Source organism: Hemiscyllium ocellatum, chromosome 50 (assembly GCF_020745735.1).
Source record: "Hemiscyllium ocellatum isolate sHemOce1 chromosome 50, sHemOce1.pat.X.cur, whole genome shotgun sequence".
NCBI classification, from domain to species: domain Eukaryota; kingdom Metazoa; phylum Chordata; class Chondrichthyes; order Orectolobiformes; family Hemiscylliidae; genus Hemiscyllium; species Hemiscyllium ocellatum.
This window is the reverse complement of record NC_083450.1, coordinates 9733192-9748856: the sequence shown is the minus strand read 5'-3', so window position 1 is coordinate 9748856 and position 15665 is coordinate 9733192. Positions and strand designations below refer to the sequence as shown.

Here is a 15665-nt window from a genome sequence, read left to right as displayed (position 1 = left end):
AATGTCACTGGATGTCGTTGAGAATCTCTGGATCGCATTGAGTGTCACTGGGTCCCATTGACAGTCACTGGGTGCCATTGAGAATCACTGGGTCCCATTGGGTGTTACTGGGTGTCATTGAATGTCAGGGGGTGTCATTGAGAGTCACTGGATCCCATTGAGTGTCACTGGGTGTAATTGAGAATCACTGGATCCCATTGAGTATCACTGGGTGTCATTGAGAGTCACTGGATCCCGTTGAGTGTCACTGGGTGTCATTGAGAATCACTGGATCCCGTTGAGTGTCACTGGGTGTCATTGAGAATCACTGGATCCCATTGAGTGTCACTGGGTGTCTTTGAGAATCAGTGGGTCCCATTGAGTATCACTGGGTGTCATTGAGAGTCACTGGATCCCGTTGAGTGTCACTGGGTGTCATTGAGAATCACTGGATCCCATTGAGTGTCACTGGGTGTCAGTTGTGTGTCCCAAGTCTCACCCATTGGTTTCGGATGTTGTTGCGATAGAGTCACTGAGGGTCTCTGGCTGACTCTAGGTGATGCAGGATGTCCTTAGGTGTCACTCAGTGACACTGGGTGTAGTTGGGTGTCATTGAGATTCAGTGGGTGTCATTGAGAGTCGTCAGGTGTCCCTGGGTGCCATTGGATGTCATTACGAGTCACTAGATGTTAATGGGCCCCACTGTGTGTCACCGGGAGTCATTGGGTGTCATTGGGAGACAATTGATGTCATTCAGTGTCACTGGGAGTGTCTGGCTGGGTGTCACTGGTTATAACTGGGAGTCATTGGGTGATATGTGAGTGTCGCTGGGAGTCACTGGGTGCAACGGGGACTCATTCAGTATCTCTGGTCTCATTGGGTGTCACACAGTTTCTCTGGGTCACACTGCACCACTGTGGGTGTCTGTGGGTCTCACTGGGGCTCATTGGGAGTCTCGGGGTGCCTGGGTGTGTCTCTGGGAGTCACTGGGTGCCTGGGGGAGTCTCTGGGTCTCACTGTAAGTCACTAGGTCTCACTGGCTCTCTCTGGGTGTCCCTGGGGGTGTAGCTGCCATCCTTGCCCTCCTGTGAATGCTCTCCCCTTTCTTCATATTCCCAGTTTCCTGATAAACATTACGAGGATATCGACAAGATCCGGAGACGGAAGGTGAATATCCGGGAGATGGCAGGAGGAGCTGCTGCCCCTCTCCCTCCCAACAGGACGGAGGATCGACCGGGATCACCCTCATTACCGGGGGCACCGACCTCTGACCCAGCGTCCACACACGCTGCCCGTCCCCGGGCAGTGGAAGGGGGTCTGGGGGTCACACTGGGCGATGCTAACTACCAAGAGGTGAGAGTCACTGGAACCCATTTAGTGTCACTGGGTGTCATTGAAAATTACTGGGTCCCATTGAGTGTCACTGGGTGTCATTGAGAATCACTGGATACCACTGGATGTCATTGAGAATCACTGGATCCCATTGAGTGTCACTGGATCCCATTGAGTGTCACTGGGTGTCATTGAGAATCACTGGATCCCATTGAGTGTCACTGGGTGTCATTGAGACTCTCTCGGTCCCATTGAGTGTCACTGGGTGTCATTGAGAATCACTGGGTCCCATGGAGTGTCACTGGATGTCATTGAGAATCACTGGATCCTACTGAGTGACACTGGGTGTCATTGAGTTTCACTGGATCCCATTGAGCGTCACTGGGTGTCATTGAAAATCACTGTATCCCATGGATTGTCACTGGGTGTCATTGAGAATCACTGGGTCCCATTGAGTGTCACTGGGTATCATTGAGAATCACTGGGTCCTATTGAGTGTCTCAGGCTGCCATTGGGAATCACTGGATCCACTTGAGTGTCACTGGATCCCATTGAGCGTCACAGGGTTTCATTGAGTGACACTGGATCCTATTCAGTGTCACTGGGTGTCATTGAGAATCACTGGATCCCATTGAGTGTCATTGGTTGTCATTGATGGTCACTGGATCCCATTGAGTGTTACCGGGTGTCATTGAGAGTCACTGGATCCCATTGAGTGTCACTGGGTGTCATTGATGGTCGCTGGATCCCATTGAGTGACACTGGATCCCATTGAGTGTCACTGGATCCCATTAAGTGTCACTGGGTGTCATTGAGTGTCACTGGATCCCACTGAGTGTCACTGGGTGTCATTGAGAATCCGTGGGTCCCATTGAGTATCACTGGGTGTCATTGAGAGTCACTGGATCCCATTGGGTGTCAGTGGGTGTCATTGAGAATCACTGGATTCCATTGAGTGTCACTGAGTGTCATTGAGTGTCACTGGATTCCATTGAGTGTCACTGGGTGTGATTGAGAATCACCGGATTATATTGAGTGTCACTGGGTGTCATTGAGTGTCACTGGGTGTCATTGAGTGTCACTGGATTCCATTGAGTGTCACTGGGTGTCATTGAGAATCACTGGATCCCATTGAGTGTCACTGGGTGTTACTGAGTATCACTGGGTGTTAATGAGTGTCACTGGGTCCCTTGGAGTGTCACTGGGTGTCATTGATAATCACTGGGTCCCATTGGGTGTCACTGGGTGTCATTGAGAATCACTGGATCCCATTGAGTGTCACTGGATGCTATTGAGTGTCACTGGGTATCATTGAGAATCACTGGGTCCCGTTGAGTGTCACTGGGAGTCATTGGGAATCACTAGATCCCATTGAGTGTCTCTAGGTGTCATTGGGAATCACTGGATACCACTGAATGTCACTGGGTGTCACTGAGAATCACTGGGTCCCATGGAGTGTCACTGGGTGTCATTGAGAATCACTGGATCCTACTGAGTGTCACTGGGTGTCATTGAGTGTCACCTTATCCCATTGAGTGTCACTGGGTGTCATTGAGAATCACTGGATCCTACTGAGTGACACTGGGTGTCATTGAGAATCACTGGATCCCATGGAGTGTCACTGGGTGTCATTGAGAATCACTGGATCCTACTGAGTGTCACTGGGTGTCATTGAGTGTCACTGGATCGCATTGAGTGTCACTGGGTGTCATTGAGTGTCACCTTATCCCATTGAGTGTCTCTGGGTGTCATTGAGAATCACTGGATCCTACCGAGTGTCACCATATCCCATTGAGTGTCACCATATCCTATTGAGTGTCACTGGGTGTCATTGAGTGTCACTGGATCCCATTGAGTGTCACTGGGTGTCATTGAGTGTCACCTTATCCCATTGAGTGTCTCTGGGTGTCATTGAGAATCACTGGATCCTACTGAGTGACACTGGGTGTCATTGAGAATCACTGGATCCCATGGAGTGTCACTGGGTGTCATTGAGAATCACTGGATCCTACTGAGTGTCACTGGGTGTCATTGAGTGTCACTGGATCGCATTGAGTGTCACTGGGTGTCATTGAGTGTCACCTTATCCCATTGAGTGTCTCTGGGTGTCATTGAGAATCACTGGATCCTACCGAGTGTCACCATATCCCATTGAGTGTCACCATATCCTATTGAGTGTCACTGGGTGTCATTGAGTGTCACTGGATCCCATTGAGTGTCACTGGGTGTCATTGAGTGTCACCTTATCCCATTGAGTGTCTCTGGGTGTCATTGAGAATCACTGGATCCTACTGAGTGACACTGGGTGTCATTGAGTGTCACCATATCCCATTGAGTGTCACTGGGTGTCATTGAGTGTCACTGGATCCCATTGAGTGTCACTGAGTGTCATTGAGTGTCACCTTATCCCATTGAGTGTCACTGGGTGTCATTGAGAAGTGTTGGGTCCAATTGAGTGTCATTGTGTGTTATCGATAATCACTGGATCCCATTGAGTGTCACTGTGTGTTATTGAGAATCACTGGATCTCATTGAGTGTCTCTGGGTGTCATTGAGTGTCACCGGATCCCATTGAGTGTCACTGGTTGTCATTGAGAATCACTGGATCCCATTGAGTGTCACTGGGTGTCATTGAGAATCACTGGGTCCCATGGAGTGTCACTGGGTGTCATTGAGAATCACTGGATCCTACTGAGTGTCACTGGATCCCATTGAGAGTCACTGGATCCCATTGAGTGTCACTGGGTGTCATTGAGTGTCACCTTATCCCATTGAGTGTCACTGGTGTCATTGAGAATCTCTGGATCCCACTGTGGTTCACTGGGCGTCATTGAGAATCACTGGATCCCATTGAGTGTCACTGGGTGTCATTGTGAATCACTCGATCCCATTGAGTGTCACTGGGTCCCATTGAGTGTCACTGGGTGTCATTGCAAATCACTGGGTCCCATTGGGTGTCACTGGGTGTCATTGAGTGTCAAGGGATCCCATTGAGTGTCACTGGGTGTCATTGGGTGTCACTAGATCCCATTGGGTGTCACTGGGTGTCATTGAGTGTCACGGGATACCATTGAGTGTCAATGGGTGTCATTGAGTGTCTCTGGATCCCATTGAGTGTCACTTGGTGTCATTGAGAATCACTGGGTCCCATGGAGTGTCACTGGGTGTAATTGAGTGTCACTGGGTGTCATTGAGTGTCACTGGATCCTATTGAGTGTCACTGGGTATCATTGAGAATCACTGGGTCCCGTTGAGTGTCACTGGGAGTCATTGGGAATCACAGGATCCCATTGAGTGTCATTGGGTGTCATTGGGAATCACTGGATACCACTGAATGTCACTGGGTGTCACTAAGAATCACTGGGTCCCATGGAGTGTCACTGGGTGTTATTGAGACTCACTCGGTCCCATGGAGTGTCACTGGGTGTCATTGAGAATCACTGGATCCCATTGAGCGTCACTGGGTGTCATTGAGAATTGTTGGGTCCCATTGAGTGTCACTGGGTGTCATTGAGTGTCACCTTATCCCATTGAGTGTCACTGGGTGTCATTGAGAATCACTGGATCCTACTGAGTGACACTGGGTGTCATTGAGAATCACTGGGTCCCATGGAGTGTCACTGGGTGTCATTGAGAATCACTGGATCCTACTGAGTGTCACTGGGTGACATTGAGTGTCACTGGATCCCATTGTGTGTCACTGGGTGTCATTGAGTGTCACCTTATCCCATTGAGTGTCTCTGGGTGTCATTGAGAATCACTGGATCCTACTGAGTGACACTGGGTGTCATTGAGAATTGTTGGGTCCAATTGAGTGTCACTGTGTGTTATTGAGAATCGCTGGATCCCATTGAGTGTCACTGTGTGTTATTGAGAATCACTGGATCTCATCGAGTGTCACTGGGTGTCTTTGAAAATCAGTGGATCCCATTGAGTGTCACTGGGTGTCATTGAGAATCACTGGGTCCCATTGAGAATCACTGGCTCCCATAGAGTGTCACAGGGTGTCATTGAGAATCACTGGGTCCCATTGAGTGTCACTGGGTGTCATTGAGAGTCACTGGATCCCATTGAGTGTCACTGGGTGTCAGTTGGGTATCCCATGTCTCACCCATTGGTTTCGGATGTTGTTGCGATAGAGTCACTGAGGGTCTCTGGCTGACTCTAGGTGACGCAGGATGTCCTTAGGTGTCACTCAGTGACACTGGGTGTAGTTGGGTGTCATTGAGGTTCACTGGGTGTCATTGAGAGTCGTCAGGTGTCCCTGGGTGCTATTGGTTGTCATTACAAGTCACTAGATGTTAATGGGCCCCACTGTGTGTCACCGGGTGTCATTGGGTGTCATTGGGAGACAATTGATGTCATTCAGTGTCACTGGGAGTGTCTGGGTGTCACTGGTTATAACTGGGAGTCATTGGGTGATATGTGAGTGTCGCTGGGAGTCACTGGGTGCAACTGGGACTCATTCAGTATCTCTGGTCTCATTGGGTGTCACACAGTTTCTCTGGGTCACACTGCACCACTGTGGGTGTCTGTGGGTCTCACTGGGGCTCATTGGGAGACTCTGGGTGCATGGGCGTGTCTCTGGGAGTCACTGGGTGCCAGGGGGAGTCTCTGGGTCTCACTGTAAGTCACTAGGTCTCACTGGCTCTCTCTGGGTGTCACTGGTTCCCTGGGCGTTTCACTGGGTGTCCCTGTGTCCCTGGGGGTGTCTCTGGGTGACCCTGGGTCCCTGGGGGTGTAGCTGCCATCCTTGCCCTCCTGTGAATGCTCTCTCCTTTCTTTGTATTCCCAGTTTCCTGATAAACATTACGAGGATATCGACAGGATCCGGAGACGGAAGGTGAATATCCGGGAGATGGCAGGAGGAGCTGCTGCCCCTCTCCCTCCCAACAGGACGGAGGATCGACCGGGATCACCCTCATTACCGGGGGCACCGACCTCTTACCCTGCGTCCACACACACTGCCCGTCCCCGGGCAGTGGAAGGGGGTCTGGGAGTCACACTGGGCGATGCTAACTATCAGGAGGTGAGAGTCACTGGAACCCATTTAGTGTCACTGGGTGTCATTGAAAATCACTGTATCCCATGGATTGTCACTGGGTGCCATTGAGAATCACTGGATCCTATTGAGTGTCTCAGGCTGCCATTGGGAATCACTGGATCCAATTGAGTGTCGCTGGATCCCATTGAGCGTCACAGGGTTTCATTGAGTGACACTGGATCCTATTCAGTGTCACTGGTTGTCATTGAGAATCACTGGATCCCATTGAGTGTCACTGGGTGTCATTGAGTGACACTGGATCCCATTGAGTGTCATTGGTTGTCATTGATGTTCGCTGGATCCCATTGAGTGTCACTGGTGTCATTGAGTGACACTGGATCCCATTGAGTGTCACTGGGCGTCATTGATGGTCACTGGATCCCATTGAGTGTCACTGAGTGTCATTGAGAATCACTGGATCCTGTTGAGTGTCACTGGGTGTCATTGAGTGTCACTGGATCCCATTGAGTGTCACTGGGTGTCATTGAGAATCAGTGGGTCCCATTGAGTATCACTGGGTGTCAGTTGGGTGTCCCAAGTCTCACCCATTAGTTTTGGATGTTGTTGCGATAGAATCACTGAGGGTCTCTGGCTGACTCTAGGTGACGCAGGATGTCCTTAGGTGTCACTCAGTGACACTGGGTGTAGTTGGGTGTCATTGAGGTTGACTGGGTGTCATTGAGAGTCGTCAGGTGTCCCTGGGTGCCATTGGATGTCATTATGAGTCACTAGATGTTAATGGGCCCCATTGTGTGACACCGGGTGTCATTGGGAGACAATTGATGTCATTCTGTGTCACTGGGAGTGTCTGGGTGTCACTGGTTATAACTGGGAGTCATTGGGCGATATGTGAGTGTTGCTGAGAGTCACGGGGTGTCATTGAGAGTCAGGTGTCCCTGGGTGCCATTGGATGTCATTATGAGTCACTTGATGTTAATGGGCCCCATTGGGTATCACCGAGAGACATTGGGTGTCATTGGGAGACAATTGATGCCACTCAGTGTCACTGGGAGTGTCTGGGTGTCACTGGTTATAACTGGGAGTCATTAGGTGATATGTGAGTGTCGCTGGGAGTCACTGGGTGCAACTGGGACTCATTCATTATCTCTGGTCTCATTGGGTGTCACACAGTTTCTCTGGGTCACACTGCACCACTGTGGGTCTCTGTGGGTCTCACTGGGGCTCATTGGGAGTCACTGGGTGCCTGGGGGAGTCTCTGGGTCGCACTGTAAGTCACTAGGTCTCACTGGCTCTCTCTGGGTGTCCCTGGGGGTATAGCTGCCATCCTTGCCCTCCTGTGAATGCTCTCCCCTTTCTTTGTATTCCCAGTTTCCTGATAAACATTATGAGGATATCGACAAGATCCGGAGACGGAAATTGAATATCCGGGAGATGGCAGGAGGAGCTGCTGCCCCTCTCCCTCCCAACAGGACGGAGGATCGACCGGGATCACCCTCATTACCGGGGGCACCGACCTCTGACCCTGCGTCCACACACACTGCCCGGCCCTGGGCAGTGGAAGGGGGTCTGGGGGTCACACTGGGCGATGCCAACTACCAAGAGGTGAGAGTCACTGGAACCCATTTAGTGTCACTGGGTGTCATTGAAAATCACTGTATCCCATGGATTGTCACTGGGTGTCATTGAGAATCACTGGGTCCCATTGAGTGTCACTGGGTATCATTGAGAATCACTGGATCCTATTGAGTGTCTCAGGCTGCCATTGGGAATCACTGGATCCACTTGAGTGTCACTGGATCCCATTGAGCGTCACAGGATTTCATTGAGTGACACTGGATCCTATTCAGTGTCACTGGGTGTCCTTGAGAATCACTGGATCCCATTGAGTGACACTGGATCCCATTGAGTGTCACTGGATCCCATTGAGTGTCACTGGGTGTTATTGGTGGTCGCTGGATCCCACTGAGTGTCACTGGGTGTCATTGAGAATTGTTGGGTCCCATTGAGTGTCACTGGGTGTCATTGAGTGTCACCTTATCCCATTGAGTGTCACTGGGTGTCATTGAGAATCACTGGATCCTACTGAGTGACACTGGGTGTCATTGAGAATTGTTGGGTCCCATTGAGTGTCACTGTGTGTTATTGAGAATCACTGGATCCCATTGAGTGCCACTGGGTGTCATTGATTGTCATTGAGAATCACTGGATCCTACTGAGTGTGACTGGGTGTCATTGAGAATCACTGGGTCCCATTGCGTGTCACTGGGTGTCATTGAGTTTCAAGGGATACCATTGAGTGTCACAGGGTGTCATTGAGTGTCACTGGATCCCATTGGGTGTCACAGGGTGTCATTGAGTGTCACGGGATCCCATTGAGTGTCAATGGGTGTCATTGAGAGTCTCTGGATCACATTGAGTGTCACTGGGTGTCATTGAGAATCACTGGATCCCATCTGAGTGTCACTGTGTGTCATTGAGAATCACTGGATCCCATTGAGTGTCACTGGGTGTCATTGAGTGTCAGTGGGCGTCATTGAGTGTCACTGGATCCTATTGAGTGTCACTGGGTATCATTGAGAATCACTGGGTCCCGTTGAGTGTCACTGGGAGTCATTGGGAATCACTGGATCCCATTGAGTGTCACTGGGTGTCATTGGGAATCACTGGATACCACTGAATGTCACTGGGTGTCACTGAGAATCACTGGGTCCCATGGAGTGTCACTGGGTGTCATTGAGACTCACTCGGTCCCATTGAGTGTCACTGGGTGTCATTGAGAATCACTGGGTCCCATGGAGTGTCATTGGGTGTCATTGAGAATCACTGGATCCTACTGATTGTCACTGGGTGTCATTGAGTGTCACTGGATCCCATTTAGCGTCACTGGGTGTCATTGAGAATTGTTTGGTCCCATTGAGTGTCACTGGGTGTCATTGAGTGTCATCATATCCCATTGAGTGTCACTGGGTGTCATTGAGAATCACTGGATCCTACTGAGTGACACTGGGTGTCATTGAGAATTGTTGGGTCCATTTGAGTGTCACTGTGTGTTATTGAGAATCACTGCATCCCATTGAGTGTCACTGGTTGTCATTGAGAATCACTGGATCCTACTGAGTGTCACTGGGTGTCTTAGAAAATCAGTGGATCCCATTGAGTGTCACTGGGTGTCATTGAGAATCACACGATCCCATTGAGAATCACTGGATCCCATAGAGTGTCACAGGTTGTCATTGAGAATCAGTGGGTCCCATTGAGTGTCACTGGGTGTCATTGAGAGTCACTGGATCCCATTGAGTGTCACTGGGTGTCATTGAGAATCACTCAATGCCATTGAGAATCACTGGGTCCCATTGGGTGTTACTGGGTGTCATTGAATGTCAGGGGGTGTCATTGAGAATCACTGGATCCCATTGAGTGTCACTGGGTGTGATTGAGAATCACTGGATTATATTGAGTTTCACTGGGTGTCATTGAGTGTCACTGGGTGTCATTGAGTGTCACTGGATTCCATTGAGTGTCACTGGGTGTCATTGAGAATCACTGGATCCCATTGAGTGTCACTGGGTGTTACTGAGCGTCACTGTGTGTTACTGAGTGTCACTGGGTCCCATGGAGTGCAACCGGGTGTCATTGAGAATCACTGGGTCCCATTGGGTGTCACTGGGTGTCATTGAGTGTCTCTGGATCCCATTGAGTGTCACTGGGTGTCATTGAGAATCACTGGGTCCCACTGAGTGTCACTGGGTGTCATTGAGAATCACTGGATCCCACTGTCGTTCACTGGGTGTCATTGAGAATCACTGGATCCCATTGAGTGTCGCAGGGTGTCATTGAGTGACACTGGATCCTATTGAGTGTCACTGGGTGTCATTGAGAATCTCTGGATTCCACTGTGGTTCACTGGGTGTCATTGAGAATCACTGGATCCTATTGAGTGTCACTGGGTGTTATTGAGAATCACTCGATCCCATTGAGAGTCACTGGATCCCATTGAGTGTCACTGGGTGTCATTGAGAAGCACTGGATCCCATTGAGTGTCACTGGGTGTCATTGAGAATCAGTGGATCATATTGAGTGTCACAGGGTGTCATTGGGAATCACTGTGTCCCACTGAGTGTCGCTGGGTGTCATTGAGAATCACTGGATTTCATTGAGTGCCACTGGGTGTCACTGGGAATCACTGGATACCACTGAATGTCACTGGATGTCATTGATAATCACTGGATCCCATTGAGTGTCACTGGGTCCCATTGACAGTCACTGGGTGCATTTGAGAATCACTGGGTCCCATTGGGTGTTACTGGGTGTCATTGAATGTCAGGGGGTGTTATTGAGAATCACTGGATTCCATTGAGTGTCACTGGGTGTCATTGAGTGTCACTGGATTCCATTGAGTGTCACTGGGTGTGATTGAGAATCACTGGATTATATTGAGTGTCACTGGGTGTCATTGAGTGTCACTGGGTGTCATTGAGTGTCACTGGATTCCATTGAGTGTTACTGGGTGTCATTGAGAATTGTTGGGTCTCACTGGGTGTCATTGAGTGTCACCTTATTCCATTGAGTGTCAGTGGGTGTAATTGAGAATCTCTGGATCCCACTGTGGTACACTGGGTGTCATTGAGAATCACTGGTTCCTATTGAGTGTCACTGGGTGTCATTGAGAATCACTGGGTTCCGCTGGGTGGCATTGGGAATCACGGGATACCACTGAATGTCACTGGGTGTCATTGAGAATCACTGGGTTCCATTGAGTGTCACGGGCTATCATTGAGAATCACTGGGTCCCATCGAGTGTCACTGGGTGTCATTGAAATTCCCTGGATCCCATTGAGTGTCACTGGGTGTCATTGAGAATCACTCGATCCCATTGAGAGACACTGGATCCCATTGAGTGTCACTGGGTGTCATTGAGTGTCACTGGATTCCATTGAGTGTCACGGGGTGTGATTGAGAATCACTGGATTATATTGAGTGTCACTGGGTGTCATTGAGTGTCACTGGGTGTCATTGAGTGTCACTGGATTCCATTGAGTGTCACTGGGTGTCATTGAGAGTCACTGGATCCCATTGAGTGTCACTGGGTGTCATTGAGAATCACTGAATCCCATTGAGTGTCACTGTGTGTTATTGAGTGCCACCTTATTCCATTGAGTGTCACTGGGTGTCATTGAGAATCACTGAATCCTACTGAGTGACACTGGGTGTCATTGAGACTCACTCGGTCCCATTGAGTGTCACTGGGTGTCATTGAGAATCACTGGGTCCTACTGATTGTCACTGGGTGTCATTGAGTGTCACTGGATCCCATTGAGCGTCACTGGGTGTCATTGAGAATTGTTGGGTCCCATTGAGTGTCACTGGGTGTCATTGAGTGTCATCATATCCCATTGAGTGTCACTGGGTGTCATTGAGAATCACTGGATCCTACTGAGTGACACTGGGTGTCATTGAGAATTGTTGAGTCCAATTGAGTGTCACTGTGTGTTATTGAGAATCACTGCATCCCATTGAGTGTCACTGGTTGTCATTGAGAATCACTGGATACTACTGAGTGTCACTGGGTGTCTTAGAAAATCAGTGGATCCCATTGAGTGTCACTGGGTGTCATTGAGAATCACACGATCCCATTGAGAATCACTGGATCCCATAGAGTGTCACAGGGTGTCATTGAGAATCAGTGGGTCCCATTGAGTGTCACTGGGTGTCATTGAGAGTCACTGGATCCCATTGAGTGTCACTGGGTGTCATAGACATTCCCTGGATCCCATTGAGTGTCACTGGGTGTCATTGAATGTCAGGGGGTGTCATTGAGAATCACTGGATCCCATTGAGTGTCACTGGGTGTGATTGAGAATCACTGGATTATATTGAGTGTCACTGGGTGTCATTGAGTGTCACTGGGTGTCATTGAGTGTCACTGGATTCCATTGAGTGTCACTGGGTGTCATTGAGAATCACTGGATCCCATTGAGTGTCACTGGGTGTTACTGAGCGTCACTGGGTGTTACTGAGTGTCAGTGGGTCCCATGGAGTGCGACTGGGTGTCATTGAGAATCACTGGGTCCCATTGGGTGTCACTGGGTGTCATTGAGAATCTCTGGATCCCACTGTGGTTCGCTGGGTGTCATTGAGAATCACTGGATCCCATTGAGTTTCGCAGGGTGTAATTGAGTGACACTGGATCCTGTTGAGTGTCACTGGGTGTCATTGAGAATCACTCGATCCCATGGAGTGTCACTGGGTGTTATTGTGAATCACTGGGTCCCATTGGGTGTCACTGGGTGTCATTGAGTGTCAAGGGATCCCATTGAGTGTCACTGGGTGTCATTGAGTGTCACTAGATCCCATTGGGTGTCACTGGGTGTCATTGAGTGTCACGGGATCCCATTGAGTGTCAATGGGTGTCATTGAGTGTCTCTGGATCTCATTGAGTGTCACTGGGTGTCATTGAGAGTCACGGGATCCCATTGGGTGTCACTGGGTGTCATTGAGTGTCACGGGATAACATTGCATGTCAATGGGTGTCATTGAGTGTCTCTGGATCCCATTGAGTGTCACTGGGTGTCATCGAGAATCACTGGGTCCCACTGAGTGTCACTGGGTGTCATTGAGAATCTCTGGATCCCACTGTGGTTCACTGGGTGTCATTGTGAATCACTGGATACTATTGAGTGTGACATTGGGTGTCATTGAGAATCACTCGATCCCATTGAGAGTCACTGGATCCCATTGAGTGTCACTGGGTGTCATAGAGAATCACTGGATCATATTGAGTGTCACTGGGTGTCATTGGGAATCACTGGATCCCACTGAATGTCACTGGATGTCATTGAGAATCACTGGATCCCATTGAGTGTCACTGGGTGTCATTGAGTGTCACTGGATCCTATTGAGTGTCACTGGGTGTCATTGGGAATCACTAGATCCCATTGAGTGTCACTAGGTGTCATTGGGAATCACTGGATACCACTGAATGTCACTGGGTGTCATTGAGTGTCACCTTATCCCATTGAGTGTCACTGGGTGTCATTGAGTGTCACCTTATCCCATTGAGTGTCACTGGGTGTCATTGGGAATCACTAGATCCCATTGAGTGTCACTAGGTGTCATTGGGAATCACTGGATAGCACTGAATGTCACTGGGTTTTATTGAGAATCACTGGATCACTTTGAGTGTCACTGGGTGTCATTGAGTGTCACTGGATCCCATTGAGTGTCACTGGTTGTCATTGAGAATCACTGGATTCTACTGAGTGTCACTGGGTGTCATTGAGAATCACTGGATCCTACTGAGTGACACTGGGTGTCATTGAGAATTGTTGGCTCCCATTGAGTGTCACTGTGTGTTATTGAGAATCGCTGGATCCCATTGAGTGTCACTGGGAGTCATTGAGTGTCACTGGATCCCATTGAGTGTCACTGGGTGTCATTGAGAATCACTGGTTCCCACTCAGTGTCACTGGGTGTAATTGAGAATCACTGGATCCCAGTGTGGTACACTGGGTGTCATTGAGAATCACTGGTTCCTATTGAGTGTCACTGGGTGTCATTGAGAATCACTGGGTTCCACTGGGTGGCATTGGGAATCACTGGATACCACTGAATGTCACTGGGTGTCATTGAGAATCACTGGGTTCCATTGAGTGTCACGGGCTATCATTGAGAATCACTGGGTCCCATCGAGTGTCACTGGGTGTCATTGAAATTCCCTGGATCCCATTGAGTGTCACTGGGTGTCATTGAGAATCACTCGATCCCATTGAGAGACACTGGATCCCATTGAGTGTCACTGGGTTTCATTGAGTGTCACTGGATTCCATTGAGTGTCACGGGGTGTGATTGAGAATCACTGGATTATATTGAGTGTCACTGGGTGTCATTGAGTGTCACTGGGTGTCATTGAGTGTCACTGGATTCCATTGAGTGTCACTGGGTGTCATTGAGAGTCACTGGATCCCATTGAGTGTCACTGGGTGTCATTGAGAATCACTGGATCCCATTGAGTGTCACTGTGTGTTATTGAGTGCCACCTTATTCCATTGAGTGTCACTGGGTGTCATTGAGAATCACTGAATCCTACTGAGTGACACTGGGTGTCATTGAGACTCACTCGGTCCCATTGAGTGTCACTGGGTGTCATTGAGAATCACTGGGTCCCATGAAGTGTCACTGGGTGTCATTGAGAATCACTGGATCCTACTGATTGTCACTGGGTGTCATTGAGTGTCACTGGATCCCATTGAGCGTCACTGGGTGTCATTGAGAATTGTTGGGTCCCATTGAGTGTCACTGGGTGTCATTGAGTGTCATCATATCCCATTGAGTGTCACTGGGTGTCATTGAGAATCACTGGATCCTACTGAGTGACACTGGGTGTCATTGAGAATTGTTGGGTCCAATTGAGTATCACTGTGTGTTATTGAGAATCACTGCATCCCATTGAGTGTCACTGGTTGTCATTGAGAATCACTGGATACTACTGAGTGTCACTGGGTGTCTTAGAAAATCAGTGGATCCCATTGAGTGTCACTGGGTGTCATTGAGAATCACACGATCCCATTGAGAATCACTGGATCCCATAGAGTGTCACAGGGTGTCATTGAGAATCAGTGGGTCCCATTGAGTGTCACTGGGTGTCATTGAGAGTCACTGGATCCCATTGAGTGTCACTGGGTGTCATAGAAATTCCCTGGATCCCATTGAGTGTCACTGGGTGTCATTGAATGTCAGGGGGTGTCATTGAGAATCACTGGATCCCATTGAGTGTCACTGGGTGTGATTGAGAATCACTGGATTATATTGAGTTTCACTGGGTGTCATTGAGTGTCACTGGGTGTCATTGAGTGTCACTGGATTCCATTGAGTGTCACTGGGTGTCATTGAGAATCACTGGATCCCATTGAGTGTCACTGGGTGTTACTGAGCGTCACTGTGTGTTACTGAGTGTCAGTGGGTCCCATGGAGTGCGACTGGGTGTCATTGAGAATCACTGGGTCCCATTGGGTGTCACTGGGTGTCATTGAGTGTCTCTGGATCCCATTGAGTGTCACTGGGTGTCATTGAGAATCACTGGGTCCCACTGAGTGTCACTGGGTGTCATTGAGAATCTCTGGATCCCACTGTGGTTCACTGGGTGTCATTGAGAATCACTGGATCCCATTGAGTTTCGCAGGGTGTAATTGAGTGACACTGGATCCTGTTGAGTGTCACTGGGTGTCATTGAGAATCACTCGATCCCATTGAGAGTCACTGGGTCCCATTGGGTGTCACTGGGTGTTATTGTGAATCACTGGGTCCCATTGGGTGTCACTGGGTGTCATTGAGTGTCAAGGGATCCCATTGA

General features: G+C 49.3%; 1 protein-coding gene across 1 annotated transcript in view; it reads left to right on the top strand.

Moving 5' to 3' along the window:
* Positions 1 to 15665, top strand: part of LOC132805549 (proline-rich protein 12-like) — a gene marked incomplete at its 3' end in the record, with an annotated part of 218052 nt that overhangs the window by 33693 nt on the left and 168694 nt on the right. Inside the window, exons 7-9 of the mRNA XM_060820660.1 lie at positions 1099 to 1332; positions 6107 to 6340; positions 7685 to 7918. Coding sequence (XP_060676643.1) covers positions 1099 to 1332; positions 6107 to 6340; positions 7685 to 7918 — 702 coding nt within the window. The remainder of the gene's footprint in view (positions 1 to 1098; positions 1333 to 6106; positions 6341 to 7684; positions 7919 to 15665) is intronic.